At 45.3% G+C, this 14042-nt stretch overlaps 1 protein-coding gene across 11 annotated transcripts in view; it reads left to right on the top strand.

Moving 5' to 3' along the window:
- The window catches only part of MDGA2 (MAM domain containing glycosylphosphatidylinositol anchor 2), a 632812-nt gene that overhangs the window by 412899 nt on the left and 205871 nt on the right, over positions 1-14042 (top strand). For all 11 annotated transcript variants that reach the window (XM_039537891.1, XM_039537889.1, XM_039537890.1 and 8 more), the window contains exon 8: positions 6111-6404. In XM_039537891.1, the coding sequence (XP_039393825.1) occupies positions 6111-6404 (294 nt within the window). The remainder of the gene's footprint in view (positions 1-6110; positions 6405-14042) is intronic.

The following is a 14042-nucleotide window of genomic DNA, read 5'->3' as shown; positions in this document are numbered from 1 at the left end:
AGGAAAAGAAACACACTTTGCACTTGGAGCAGAAAATCTGGTGAGATTTCTGGTGATCCCTAGTTCCAGGGGGGAGTTGGTTCCACAGCCTTGGATCTGTTGGCGAGAAAGTGCTTCTCCTATACCAGTGAGCTTTGCTCTTATAGTACAAAGTCCCATTTTGCCAGAGGAGTGAAGTTCATTCCAGAACTTTAGGCGAACTTCTTGAATATGCTCAGCCCAGACCATTGGACATCTTAAAGATAAGGGCCCATCTTGCAGTAAAAAAGAGGGCACATCGACTCAAATCCCTGGCTCTGAAACTGGCAGGCTTGGCCAGCTGTGCGAGGCTGGACTGGACTTTGCCCGACCACTGCTGCAGAAGCTGAAGCAGAAGTATCCTCTTAGGAAACATCCTAGTTCTGCGGCTGTGAAGCCCAGGAATAGAGCACAATGTGGATGGGACAACGGGTCCAGTGTTGGCCTGATCAGAGTTCACTGGTGTCACTCCTTTTGATGGGACTGTAGAATGAGACTCGTATTTTCCATACAAACACATTAATGCGAACTGGCAGAGTAACTCATAAAGTGCAAGAATGTATCAGTAGAACATCAAGCCACAAATCTTCCCTGTGATGATCTGTTCAGAGGGCTTCCCCTTTAAACTGATCAATTATCTGCTAAAGAATTTGCTAATTAAACCTCATTTGTTCATTAGAACTTGGGGCCCTGATCTATTGACGAAGCATTCTGTTTGCTGGTCATCTCATTCTGCCTTTGACAACACATGAAAGAATCATCTTCATTTTAGTTCAAATTGTTTATTAAAATCACAGTAGTGTCTATGTCCATGATGACAAAGAGCATTCTTTGGTATAATTAGTGGGATAATTAAGACATTTGTAAGCTACAAGCATTGTCCAACAGTGATCATTTATAAGTAGTCTAGCGATGTCAAATGGGTTCTGGAGGAAACAAATGACATATTTATTATTGGAGTAAATTGATTTTTGGAGACATCATCCATTGAATGTTTATCATTGCAAGCAATAAATTCATGAGGAGAAAAAGAAACTGTGGGTTGCTTTAAAATGCTTTCCTTTTATGATTACTTGATATTGAATGTGTACAGGACTTTTATTCTTTATTTGTGGACTGAGCTGCCCCGTATACTACACGTTACAGCACAGTTTGTGTGGTGACATGTCTCCCTGCCTTTGTGCTACTGCACAAGGTGATGATGATGAGCTGCTATCACAGCAGATCTCACTGACCCACATCTTCTCTGACTCTCATCTCCTCCTTGGTCTTGTTTGCACACCACAGGCTGACTGCAACACAACTTGATGGGAACAGACAACTCCATCCCTGACCCTTGAATGAAATTGGCCTGGGTGTGTAGGCTCTACAATCTCTTTATCTGTGTACACCTTTGCGTTGCTTGACACCTCTGGATTTACACTTTTCTGAAGCTAAACTACATAAGACCTTCTCAACTTACTTCCCGAGAAGAAGAAAGGAAAGGTGAATGAAAGGTTCAAAAGTTTCCATCTTTTGAAAGCACTCCCCTTTGGCAGGACTGGCAGTCTCACTAGCTGTCCAGATACCAACTCTTCTTCTGCCCATTCTCAAGATGCCTGCTAAATCCCCTTCCTGGTTTCCCCAAACAGTTGTTTGAAGACAAACATGCAGTATGTGTTGGTAAACAATTTCACTCTCCTTCCAGGAGATGGTCCATTAAGAAAGAGAAGGTTCCTAATGATGATTAATGGCTGCCTTACTAAAGCTTAATGAGGTAGCTCTGAGCTCCCTTTCACAGACCATCTTGGATGGCTGTCACCAGTTTCAGCCAGGCCTCTTGGTAACCCTCTCTCCAAAGCAGCTTTTTTGTCTTTGCCGTGAACTCTGAATCTGTCGCAAAGCCACTTGTGGCAGGGGATGCACTTTAGGGGTCCTGAACATCACCTTTGACCTTGTAGAAATTGAAGGAAGTAAAGCCCTAAATAAGGGGGCCTCTTATCTCCCTGGCCCAGCAATGTAGTTCCCTTCAATGTTCTTTAGTGCCTTGAGCAGTATAGGTTTAAATGGCGCATGTGAGGGGCTTCCGTCAATTCTCTTGGCAGATTAACTCAATCTAATCTCAGTTTGGGATTATTTCCTGAAGCACAGCCCAAACATTCCTTTGCCTGACTTCATCCATCCTTACTAGTGCAATTGCCATTGGCCCACTCTACACAGCCTAGTCCCTTCTTGGTGTTTACATGCACCAAATACTTGTGAACTTTATCCCTCTCTCCCAGAGCCACAACCTCTCTCTCTCTCCTAATTCGGCTATCCACTCATTGCAAACCGTCTTCCTATGTCTGCAAAGCATTGTGCACACCTGCGGAGATGTGTAAGTAATAATCCTCTCCCACCTCCATATCTGGGCTGTCACTAATTCCTGAGCATTTATTTGACAACATTTCAGAATGTTATCCTTTATTCTCCCTCCCCACCTCTAAATCCCTCATCCTGGGCTGGTAATATCCTACCTTGAGCTCTACACCCTCCTCTGAAGTCTCCTTCTCTCTCGCCTTCTCTGTCCTCCAACTGTCCATGCAAAATGCTGCTGTAAATCAAGTAGTGCTTTGAAACTCATGTCCCTGGATGCTATGGGTGATGTGTGCATACTAGATACTTGAGATAGAGGTCAAGTAATTTGCACACTGTTCTGACTCCATTCGTGCCCTCTCCAAATCTTTCCGTTGGCGTCTTCTTGATAGCTGCGTCGAACACAAGCTTCTTGTCCTCGCCATCAGCACTCTGTGCAACTCGTCTCCTGTATCCGTCTTTGCTCCTATGAATGACGATTGTGGTATCATCTAGAGACCCTAATCAGGGATCAGCATGTCGTTATGCTGGGTGCTGTACAAAACCATCACGAAAAATGGTCCCAGCCCTATTGAACTTTAAATCTAAGATCTCTTGGGTAAATTTTCTTATGCTTTTGCGCATCCTTCTTAGCTATCATTGCCCAGATAAATGTTCATGTCTTTTGTTTTCTTCCATTTTGTTCTGGCCTCTTTAAATTAAATACTTCAGCCACCTTTGGAATACTCATCAAACAGACCACAAACTAGGATGGGTAAAACTAATTATCAATGGTTCAATGCCATATTGGGTGGATGTACCTACTGGGGTTCCACAGGGGTCTGTCTTGGATCCAGTACTATGTACTGTTTTCACTAATGAATGAGATAATAGAGTTGAGATGATGCTTATCAAATTTGCACATGACACTAACCTGGGAGGGTTCTCTAAAACTTGGTGGACAGGATTAGCATTTAAAATGACCTTGACATACTGGAGAATTGGTCTGAAACCAACAAGGTGAAATTCAATAAAGACAATTGCAAAGTACTACACTTAGGAAGGAAAAATCACATGCAGAATGAGGTGTAACTGGCTAGGCCGTAGTACTACAGAAAAGGATCACAAATATATAATTTATACAGAAGACTGTCATCAGTTGTTCTCCATATCTACTGAAGGTAGGACAAAATGTAATTGGCTCAATCTGCAGCAAGGGAGATTTAGGTTAGATACCAGGGGGTTGTGGAATCCTCATCGTTGGAGGTTTTTAACAACAGGCTGGACAAACCCCTGTCAGGGATAATCTAGGTTTACTTGGCCCTGCTTCACTTTCTGCTAGACAACCTGATGTCTCTTGAGTTTCCTTCCAGCCCTGCATTTCTGTGAGTCTATGAGATTCTGGGCAGAGATGTGTGTGTTGGGGCTGGGCTGCTTTTGTTAACTTGCCTGACTTCTACTGACAAATCATTTATTGCTGCAGTAGTGTCTGTGGGCCGGGGGAGAGTGAGATGTGGTCTGAGTGTGCTGATAAATATTGTATCTGATAAGGATTTATTCTTCGAGTGCTGTCTTGTTTCTGCTGAGTCAGAAATTCCATTTGTATTTTCTTCCGCCTCTTTTTGGGGGAAGCATCTGGGCCATGGTGATTCCATGGGGGAATGACACTTTGTCCAACCCCCCCCGCCCCCTCCCGGACCCTATTGCTATAACAGGTATGGGGACTGGGGACAGCTGTGCCCTGAGTTACATGCTATCTTTCTCTCTTTCTCCCATGTCAGTATGTGGCATTTGGTGTAAAGAGAAAGGCGTCAGATATATTTTTCTCAAGCCATTGTATTCCCATGTCTGTTCTTTTTGAGTGAGAAAGCTTCATTTCACGTCAGCTCGCTCGGCCTGCTCCTGATAGTTTGTTGTTCTGTGTGTTTGCTGTGTAGGCATGTATATGCATACACACGCTCTCACCATGAGTGAAAGAACACAACGTGGGCAGGGGGTGTCGTGGTTTTATCACCGTGAGCTTGGGATGACTGCAGTACTGATGGCTGACGAGGCTCTGAGTGAGGTACGCAGGATTTGCCAAATGATGCCCGATCAAGCCATTGTGCCCAATACCATCGCCTGTGTTGTAGGTGTGTGCCTCACATGTTACACAAGGATATATTCTAGCAGCGTTTTAGAAAGATTTGCTTTTTCAGTACAGGTTCATTTTATTATATCCTTCTGTAAAACCAGTTTGCTTCAGTTATGGCATGTCTCACTGGGCAGGGTTCCGAGGGTGCTACTAAAGCCTGTGAAATAGTCTAAAAGAGCATTGCTGTGCCTGAAAACGCCCCTGTTTTAAAGTCTGATACGAAGGATCTTGCAGGCCTAGAAGTGAGTGCTGGATCCCAGGGGGATGATGGGGCTGTCTCCCCTTCTCACCGGTACAAAGGTTCCACTTCTGGCCCTGCGGGGCTGTGAGGTAGAATCAACGACTCATAGAAATGTAAGGCTGGAAGGGAACTCAATAGCCTCCTTCACTGAGGCAAGTTTGAATGGACAGAAGATTTGCTGCAAGACTGAATCTTGCCCATCCTGGCTGGGGGCAGGGTAATTTTTTTTTGGAAAAGTCAATGTTTTTGGGGGAAAGAAGCAAAATTTCTCTGGCAGGCCGATTAAAAGGAAATGGTGGGTGTTTGAAGTGCTGAGAGATTTGAAGCATTAGAACAAGTCCCAAGGGGTGGATAGTTTCTTGAGGGGTGGGCAGGCAAATTAAACTCAACACATGTATTTATTGCATGGCTGTGCACCCAATCGCATGGTATTCCCTCCGCACACTGCACTTGTTTGTATTTAAATGGACCCACTACAAAGCAACCCGGAGGTGTTAGCCATGGAAGTAAACACAACACTGTGTGGTGCCAGATGTGGCAGTTCACGTCTAGAAATCACACACAGCTCCAGGAATTGTATTTTGGGCTGCCTTAAGCCCATGGCTCAGAGAGAAGGAAAAACTGGGTTACAAAATGAATATAGGCATGAGGAGATTGCGACGATAATTGAACATGGCAAAAATGTTCTCTTCAAGCCTTTGACGCTCTTAGTGCTCTGTGCTTATCAAAAGTAGCTACGTAAAGTACAGAGGCAGAAGTGCCATCTCTAATGGGGTTAACTGCGGGATGCTTTGCTGAATGCTAATAGGCTCCTAGTACAAACACTGGACTGGTGACATGAGTATATGGTTACAAGCTGCACTTACTTCTGATCTCGCACCTTCCCCGGTAGACTCTTTCACTCGGGAACAAACTGTCTAGGGAAAAATGGAAATGTTATCATGTATTTCGTACACTAGCACTGATTTCATTGACCGCCTCTTCTTATCATTGTTATGCCGTGCTCCTAGTCAAGGAATTACATGACACTTGTTGGAAAAAACTGTTCAAATGTTCCTTCCCAGGGTTGGTTGTAGGTTTAAAATGTGCATTAAGAAAAGCCTTTGCTGGTAATGTCGTGACAGCATTTTTTTTTCCTTCCATTCATGAAGTTTGTTTTGATTTCTGAATCCAACATGAATGTTGCCCTTAGTCCTTGACTGTTATATACGTGGTCTGTAGTAAGTTCTATTATAAAACAAGTTTGCAAGGTCAAACATACTTCATCGGAAAGCCATGTGACCAGAGGTTCATCTCATGAAAATACTAGTAGCAGCACTGTATGTTTCTTCATTTTTGCAACTACTTTTCCTGTAAATACTAACCAGGGATCCTTCTCTTTTTCCCCCCCCTTTCCCGTTGAAGTTCCGCCCAATCTGACTGTTCCACAAGAAAAATCACCTTTAGTCACCCGGGAAGGAGACATTATAGAACTACAATGCCAGGTGACCGGAAAGCCCAAACCTATAATTCTTTGGTCCAGAGCTGATAAGGAGATTGCAATGCCAGATGGATCCATGCAGATGGAGAGCTATGATGGAATACTGAGGATAGTGAATGTGTCTAGGGAGATGACAGGAACATACAGATGTCAGACCAGTCAGTACAATGGATTTAATGTGAAACCCAGAGAAGCATTGGTGCAGCTCATTGTGCAGTGTAAGTAAATTCTTATTTCCTTCTTATGCATTTTTTGGGGGAAATGACTTAATTGTTTCCTGGTAAACTCATAGCAATAGGAGTCTGCTGATTATTCCATGCATCAGTGTCCTGCTATTTTGGTTCTGTGGTTCCCAGAATTCATGATTAGAATATGCAGATACCATATAAGTAAAAATGACACAAGCTACTCATTGATTTAAAAAGTATATGATGATGCTGTTGTCAATTTTTAATGAACTTGTGTTGTTCTGTGGATGTCTAACATTACTCTTTTTTAAGTGCGGGAACAAATATCTCATGTAGAAGAGTATGTTTCTATAAATATTGGCCCCCATACTGATTTCACTTATGGACATTATGTGAGATAAGAAAAAAAGTTAATGGGTCTTGGTCTATGTGGAACCGTTAACACACTTTGCACAGGGAACTTTTTAGATTCTCAATCTGTGAATTATAAACAGTGTTGCCATAAAATCCAGTCACATTTAGGAGAAAATATGGGGAAATAAATTACTTTGCAAACACTGTGCAATAGTGATCAGAGAATAAGATGTCAGACTTGAGGTGGGGACACTAATTCATTGTCATGTCTGTAAGTGACAGATAAGATGTTCCCTAAGAGATTTTCAAGTCTAAAAATCAAATCAAGTTAAAAATGCTGGTTCTTATTTTCACTGTTAAATAAAGTGACTTATGCACCACTCAGTTATTCCTGACTTAGATGAACCAAGCAGGGACTGTCTCTAACCATGTGTATGTTCACTGCTTGGCCAATGAGTCGCTGCTCTCAGTTGGGGCCTTGAGGTAATGCTGCTATTCTCCTCCCAATTAATAATATAGTCACTTATTTTAATATGGCATTTTAATTTTGGATGGTCTCTTGCTGAAGAAAACATTTGTGATTAGCAGAGCTGCTCTTTTACACTTAAATCAGATATGTGGAGGTGCACTGGCACATCCCTTTTATATGAAAGCTCATGACAAATAGCCACGTGGATTTTTGTTGCTAAAGATTCTGCCCCAAAGCTGTGTAGCTGAATGTATTGCCTGCTGCTTCCACTTTCTCCTCTCCGCTCTTCCAATGAAATAGTGGCCCTCCATGGGCTAGATGCCTATGCAAGCCACAATGGCTCTAGATCACCCCCACAGGAGACAGGCTAGTCCCTCCTTAATAAAGACCCCAAATGGCTAATTCCTTCTCATACGTTAAGACTTCAGTGCCACAGAAGAGGTCAGCTTTTAGAGGAAGAAAGGTTACATTAGCTTCCTTTGTACTTTTTGCTGAGTGCAAGAGGAGTCGTGTCCGCCTGCAGATGTGCTCAGGAAAACTCTTGTGAGTGTGAGATTGAATGTAACGTGGCGGGGACCTTGGGGGAAAGTGGTCTCCAGACCCCCAGATGGGGAAGTGAACGCAAAATAAATGCAATGATCTTGTTCTGGTGGGCAGGGTACTGGCTGAGGAGCATGGACTCTGGGGCTTGCTTAACTAGAGAGAGATTAACTAGAAATATTCCTAATGAAAATCTGTTTTTAGGCTTTTTGAAGCTGCTAAGATGTCCATATTCCTGCCTTCTCCAGTCTATTCCCCTTGGTAATGGTAAATCTGTGATTCGTGTGCCTTGTCCTCCACCCTGGAATTCCCTGTGATGACACAACCTTGGAGAGCCTTGTTTAATCCATTTAGAAACCAGAAACATGATTTTCAACCTCATTTGGGCACTGGATTGTTTGTGGAGGCCTTGGAGGAGGGTGGGTTTATTGGGGAATGTTGGAAGAGCACTCTGGACAGTCTGTGCCTGTCAGCATGCTGCCGACGGCAGAGAGGAGCAAAGTCAAACCTGAGGTTGCAAGTAATGGAGGAGTTCGTAGGCAGCTTCCAGCCTGAGGCGCATACCGAGTGTCAGAGTCCGAGTCAGGTTTCAGGGGCCAGGCCAGGAGGTGAGGTCTGAATCAAGCTGAGGTCGTTCAAGAGCCTCTATTGTCGTGGCAGCTACAGGAGATGTGTGCTATTGCCTGGGCACTTCCTGGAATGCCCCTTGGGTTTATCTAGGGTGGGAGCCATGCAGATGCAGGAGCTATGAGGCTGCTGCCTGTCAGACTCCTTTGAGGTGGGACTTCCTGCAATCTCTATCCACAGCGGGTCGTTGATAGGGGAATACAGGCTGGTTATAGCTGCAGACGGTTGGCAGCCTGGAAGTGTTTGCTGCCTGCCAACTCTTCAGGCCCGGCTTTGAGACCCGCTGGTCATACAGTGCCTCACTAGCCCTGCTGAGTGTGCTCAGTTCTTTTAGCTGTGTTTTGTGTCCAGGGCTGCCCCGGGGGGGAGGGGGACAATTTGCCCCAGGCCCTGCAGGGGCCCCACAAGCCCTGGCCCGGCGGCGGTCCAGGTCTTCGGCGGCAGGGGGCCCTTCAGTGCTGCCGAAGACGCGGAGCAACTGAAGAGCCCCCCACTTCCGATGGGTGAGTACAAGTGCCGCAGCTCCCCCGCTTTGCCCCAGGCCCCCTGAATCCTCTGGGTGGCCCTGTTTGTGTCCCATCTTGCATATGTCAGGGCCTGATCCAAAGCCCACCGAAGTCAATGTAAAGGTTCTTGTTGATTCCAGTGGGCTGTGGCTCACCCACCTGGGCCACAGTTCAGCAAAACATTTTAGCACATGATCAGCATTAGCGTCAGTGGGAGCTAAGCACGTTTTGCTGAATAGGGATGGACTGCGAAAGCTGGGCCTTGCGTCCCAGAAATGCTTCCCACAGTTCTATAGACGTCTCAGCAACTAGCCCCAATCCGTTCCCTGTTAAACTCAGTGGAATTACTCCACTTGACTTCAGTGGCTGTTGCTGGCACAAGCGCTCAGATAGCCGAGAGATAAGTAACACAGTCTCTCTCCCATGCCTCTCAAACTACAAATGACTAATACCTTTGTTATAATGTTAGAGGGGAAAGCTCTGGTTTATATTCGAGATCTAAAAACAAACGACCACTATACTATATGCACCAGCTGATGTGATTTGAAAGTGCTGGGAGAAACAAGAAGAAGATGGTTATGAGAGGCCAGGAGTATATCAAAAGTCTTTGGGTGAGGTTTTTTTCTAATGTCTTTGTTTAGATTCCTATTCATTTTATTCTGATATTAGCAAGTGAGCATTTGAATAAAAATGGGGAAAGCATGGATTTCATAATGATCTTCTAGGTATTGGAGAAGAAAAGTGTGTGTGTGTGTTAACATTAACTGCAATGTTCTTTTTATAATGGTAATAGTATTAAATTTGTCTGAGATAAAGAAACTTCAGTGCTTTTAAATCAGTAATTCTGTACGATTTATTCTTGGATGATTCTGTGTTCTAAATAGAAAGTGATATTTTGGCGAAACTTGGTGAATTATGTAATAACTCATTAGTTTTGCTTTTTCTGCAGTGTGTGGGTGTGTGATGAGAGAGGTGTGAGGAAGTGTAATGTATCTAGTTGCATACAATCCAGTTCTTTAGGGCATAAAAACAAACCGTGTGGGGGACCAAATCACCTCTCTGGCCAAGCTGAATGAAACTTAGTTACGTCCCATCCTGGGATACAACCGATTCCATACAACTGAACGTTCTAGTCCAATTCCTCAGTTCATACCCAGGCAAAATTCCCCTTGCCAGTGGTTTTAAGTCAGCTGCATCACATGTATAAAGGAATAGGCATATTTCAGTGGCCACTGTGAATACTGAACCCCACATCACTACTATCGTACGCAAACGCACCCATCCTTACTGTTCCATTGCCACCTGCCCACCCCATGGATGTGTGTTTATTCCCATATTGTGTATTGTCGAACTCCTAGATTGTGAATTTCCTAGGACAGGGACTGTCTTTGTGGTACAGGTTTATACTGTGAGCACTAAGTCATCATTCAGGCCTTGTAAGCCTCTTCAGCATCATGACATTCTGGTAGGAGATGTGCCGTGCATGGCAAAGGAATCATGGCAGTCAAAGATGGAAAAGGCCAGTGGCATTATCTAGTCCACCTTCCTGCTAGTGCAGAATTAGTCAGCATGCTTTCTAGTGCGGTTTCAAAAGCCCCCAGTCAATGTCCCAACCACCTTCTCGAGAGACCACTCTATACTCAAATACAGCAAAATCTACACTCCTTCCTTATGCGTGACCTGGGAGGATGATCCAGTGCTTAGGTCATTAGCCAGAGTCCTGGGTTTACTCCCTTGCTCCGCCAAAAATTCCTGCGTGACCTTGGGCACATCAATTAGTGTCTCTCTGCCTCGGTTCCCCATCTGTAAAATGGGGATAGTAGCACTTCCGTTCCTCCCTTGGGTGTGTGGAGATAAATACGTTAAAGGCCACACGGATGCTCAGTTCACACCGGAGAGCTGCAGGTTTGGGGTCTGTTGTGGACTCTTTTGACATTTTATCTTAAACGCATCAATTGCTTGTGTAACCCACCAAGCTACCCCATCCCACAGGGTGTGAGGGCCATGCCAGGCTTTCCCTGCAGAGCCTTGGGGACTCAGATAAGTACAGCCCCATTTCAACAGTCAAACCAGGATAACGACTGCCCCTCCCCACCCAACCTTCTCTTGGACCCATACCCTTTGGTTCCAGTTGCCTTAGCTTCTCATGATTGGCTGGGAATGCTCACCAGAATCCTTGTGGGGAAAATCACCACACAAGGATTTCCCCTCCCCCACCCAAGGGGAGGGATGGTAAAAGGAGGCAGCCCTAAAGTTAGAGGTGTGCCCGGGGCATGGGGTCTCTGTCCTATGTCAATAAGTCATCCGCAGACTCCAGTTGGAGATATCAAGGAGAACAAGAGAGGAGAGGCCTTTTCCAGGACATGGTGACTACCTCATCTGGCCCCCGTGTCCCACCCTAGCAAGGAACAAAGGAACTCTGATGGATCTCGTTCACACTGACAGCAAGGGACACAGATGAATGGTATCGGGCCCCTCAGCTTTGCAGGTTCACAGAGACTCAGTGGCTTCTAAGGGGTCTCTACCCTGTTGCAGTTTCTTGCACAATCACTGAACTGTTTTATCCACTGCAGTGGGCCTCACCGTCTAAGAAATGGCCAAAAATTGGGCACTTCACCGTGAGGATTTGGCCTATAAGTACTCAGCACTATTATCTATCTTACAGTGCGTAGATTAGGAGGGAGCCCTGATGTGCAGGCAAAAAAATTGGTGGGTGTGTGTGTGGGGGGGTGTTGTATCCGCATTAGTCCATTTGCATTGCATTTGTGTATTTTCAGTTAACTCAGTCCCTTGGGAGTTTAAATAAAGTCACTTAGGCAGGGCTGCTCACCTTCAGTATTTTCCCTGTCCAATGTGTGTTGTTAGGTGCATTGTTCCCATTAGTGTAAGGGGGGGGTCTACTTATAGAGTTTCCTGGGGGATCACAGCCTTCACGCTGAGGCTCCATGCATTTTAAATCTGGTCTTGCCCTCCTGCAGAGCCTAGACGAGGTTCCAGTGAACACGGATCTCCTTATCCAACCTGGGAACTGGTGCCTGGACAAGAAGCATCCTTGCCCAGAGGCAAGTGGGTAGGAGTCCCCAAGCAGGAGGCCTTACACTTAAGGGCTTGGCTACACTTGTGAGTTAGTGCGCAATAAAGCAGCCCCGGGCGCCCTAGCTCACTCCCCGTCCACACTGGCAAGGCACGTAGAGCGCTCTGACTCCGCGGCTACAGCGCTGCTGGTTCTCCACCTTGGCGAGTGGAATAACATTTGCTGCGCCCCTGCTGGAGCGCTGTGGCGCCAGTGTGGACGAGGTGTTGTGTTACGGCGCTCTGATCGGCCTCTGGAAACATCCCATAATCCCTTTAAGTCAAGTGGCCACTCTTGTCATTGTTTTGGAATCGCTGCAGGAATGCGGATATGCCCTTTCAAAGCTCCATTTCTGACAGCCGGCTGCTTATCTGCTCCGGGACAAAGCAACCAGCACTGTGGAATGCTGTGAGAGAGAGAGAGGGGCAGGGGGGAGGAGAGGTCTGCTGCTGTCTGAACTTAAAAGACAGCACGCTGACATGCTCTCAGCCCCCCAAAACCTCACTCTCTCTCCCCCCACATACACACAACACACTCCCTGTCACACTCCCCGCCCATTTGAAAAGCACGTTGCAGCCACTGGCATGCTGGGATAGCTGCCCATAATGCACCACTCTCGATGCTGCTGCAAGTGCTGCAAATGTGGCCACGCCAGTGCGCTGGCAGCTGTCAGTGTGGGCAGACTGCAGCGCTTTCCCTACTGCGCTCTCCGAAGGCAGGTTTAACTCAAAGCGCGCTACATCTGCAGGTGTAGCCATGCCCTGAAATATGTTGTCAAAGATTGCTCTTCCCGATCCAGCCTGAGCTGAAGGTCACCAAGTAGGAAATGGGAGACATTTATGCAGTGAAATGCCCCTGGGCAGCATCTCTTCACACCGTTGGCCATTTCCTTTGTCTCTCTGCAGCCCCATGTGCAAACTTAACTTAATACAAGTTTTGGGGAATAAAAGAAAAGCGGCTGTGCTGGCACAAAAGAATGGAGTCCAAGAGCGATTTAAATGTTCCGTATTCTCCACTGGAACAGGACACTCAACAAATAAAAATGCCATCAGGTACAATGTAATCAAATGTTTACATCATGTACTTATCAAGTGCTGCTACTGGAAAGGACAGAATAGTTTTTCATGAGAAGTTTATTCCTTCCTCTTGTGCCCACATTTTATATGCTGTAATTTTACGTTGGTGCTAAATAAAATATTGCTGATAGCTTAAACAGGTTTTCAAATGTACTGGTCCCCACGTTCTTGTAAAGCCTCTTAAAACATCCGATATACTTCCAGGTAATTTGATTTGCACAACAATTGGCAGGAGTGTGATACACTGATTTCCCTTCACTATACGCTGAGGTTTTATGTATGTATCATAGAAACGTAGGCCTGGAAGGGACCTCGAGAGGTCACCTAGTCCTGTCCCCTGCATAGAACATCCTTTACAGTTCTTTGTCTAACCTGTCCCTCAAAACCTCCAATGACAGAGATTCCACAACCTCCTTAGGCAATTTATTCCAGTGCTTCACCACCCTGAGAATTGGGATGTTTTTTTTCTAATGTCTAAACTAAATCTCCCTTGCTGCAGTTTAAGCCCATTACTACTTGGCCAGTCCTCAGTGGATAAGGAGAACAATTGATCACCCTCCTCTTTAAAACAACCTTTCATGTACTTGAACAGTGTTTGAAATAGAGCATAGTTCATTAGCAAGAAATACTGGGCCTGATGATGATCTGTTTCATTAATGTAAATCTGGAGTGAATCAGGAGAATTCAGAATAGTTGCTCTGGATTTACATCAGTGTGACTGAGCTCAGAATCGAGTCCACTTTACTTTGATTCTGTGCTTGTACCCCTGGAGATAGGAAAGATCTATTGTTCTCTAGTCCGTCTCTTTGCTAGTGCAAGATTGTTAGCACATCTCCTTAGTAATTGTCCAAACGTGTGTCTAATGAAATAACCAGCTGGGGAATTTTACCTGTATATGTTCATTTGCCCTTGGACTGCAGCAATATAATCTATCAAAGTGTCACACCGTAGTGACACAGTGAGTCTGTCCATACTGTACCCTGTAACAAGCAGGTAAATCCATTACTCTGGTCCCTCTGCTTA

Source organism: Mauremys reevesii, linkage group 4 (assembly GCF_016161935.1).
Source record: "Mauremys reevesii isolate NIE-2019 linkage group 4, ASM1616193v1, whole genome shotgun sequence".
Lineage (NCBI taxonomy): Eukaryota > Metazoa > Chordata > Testudines > Geoemydidae > Mauremys > Mauremys reevesii.
This window is presented reverse-complemented; position numbering and strand designations above follow the sequence as displayed.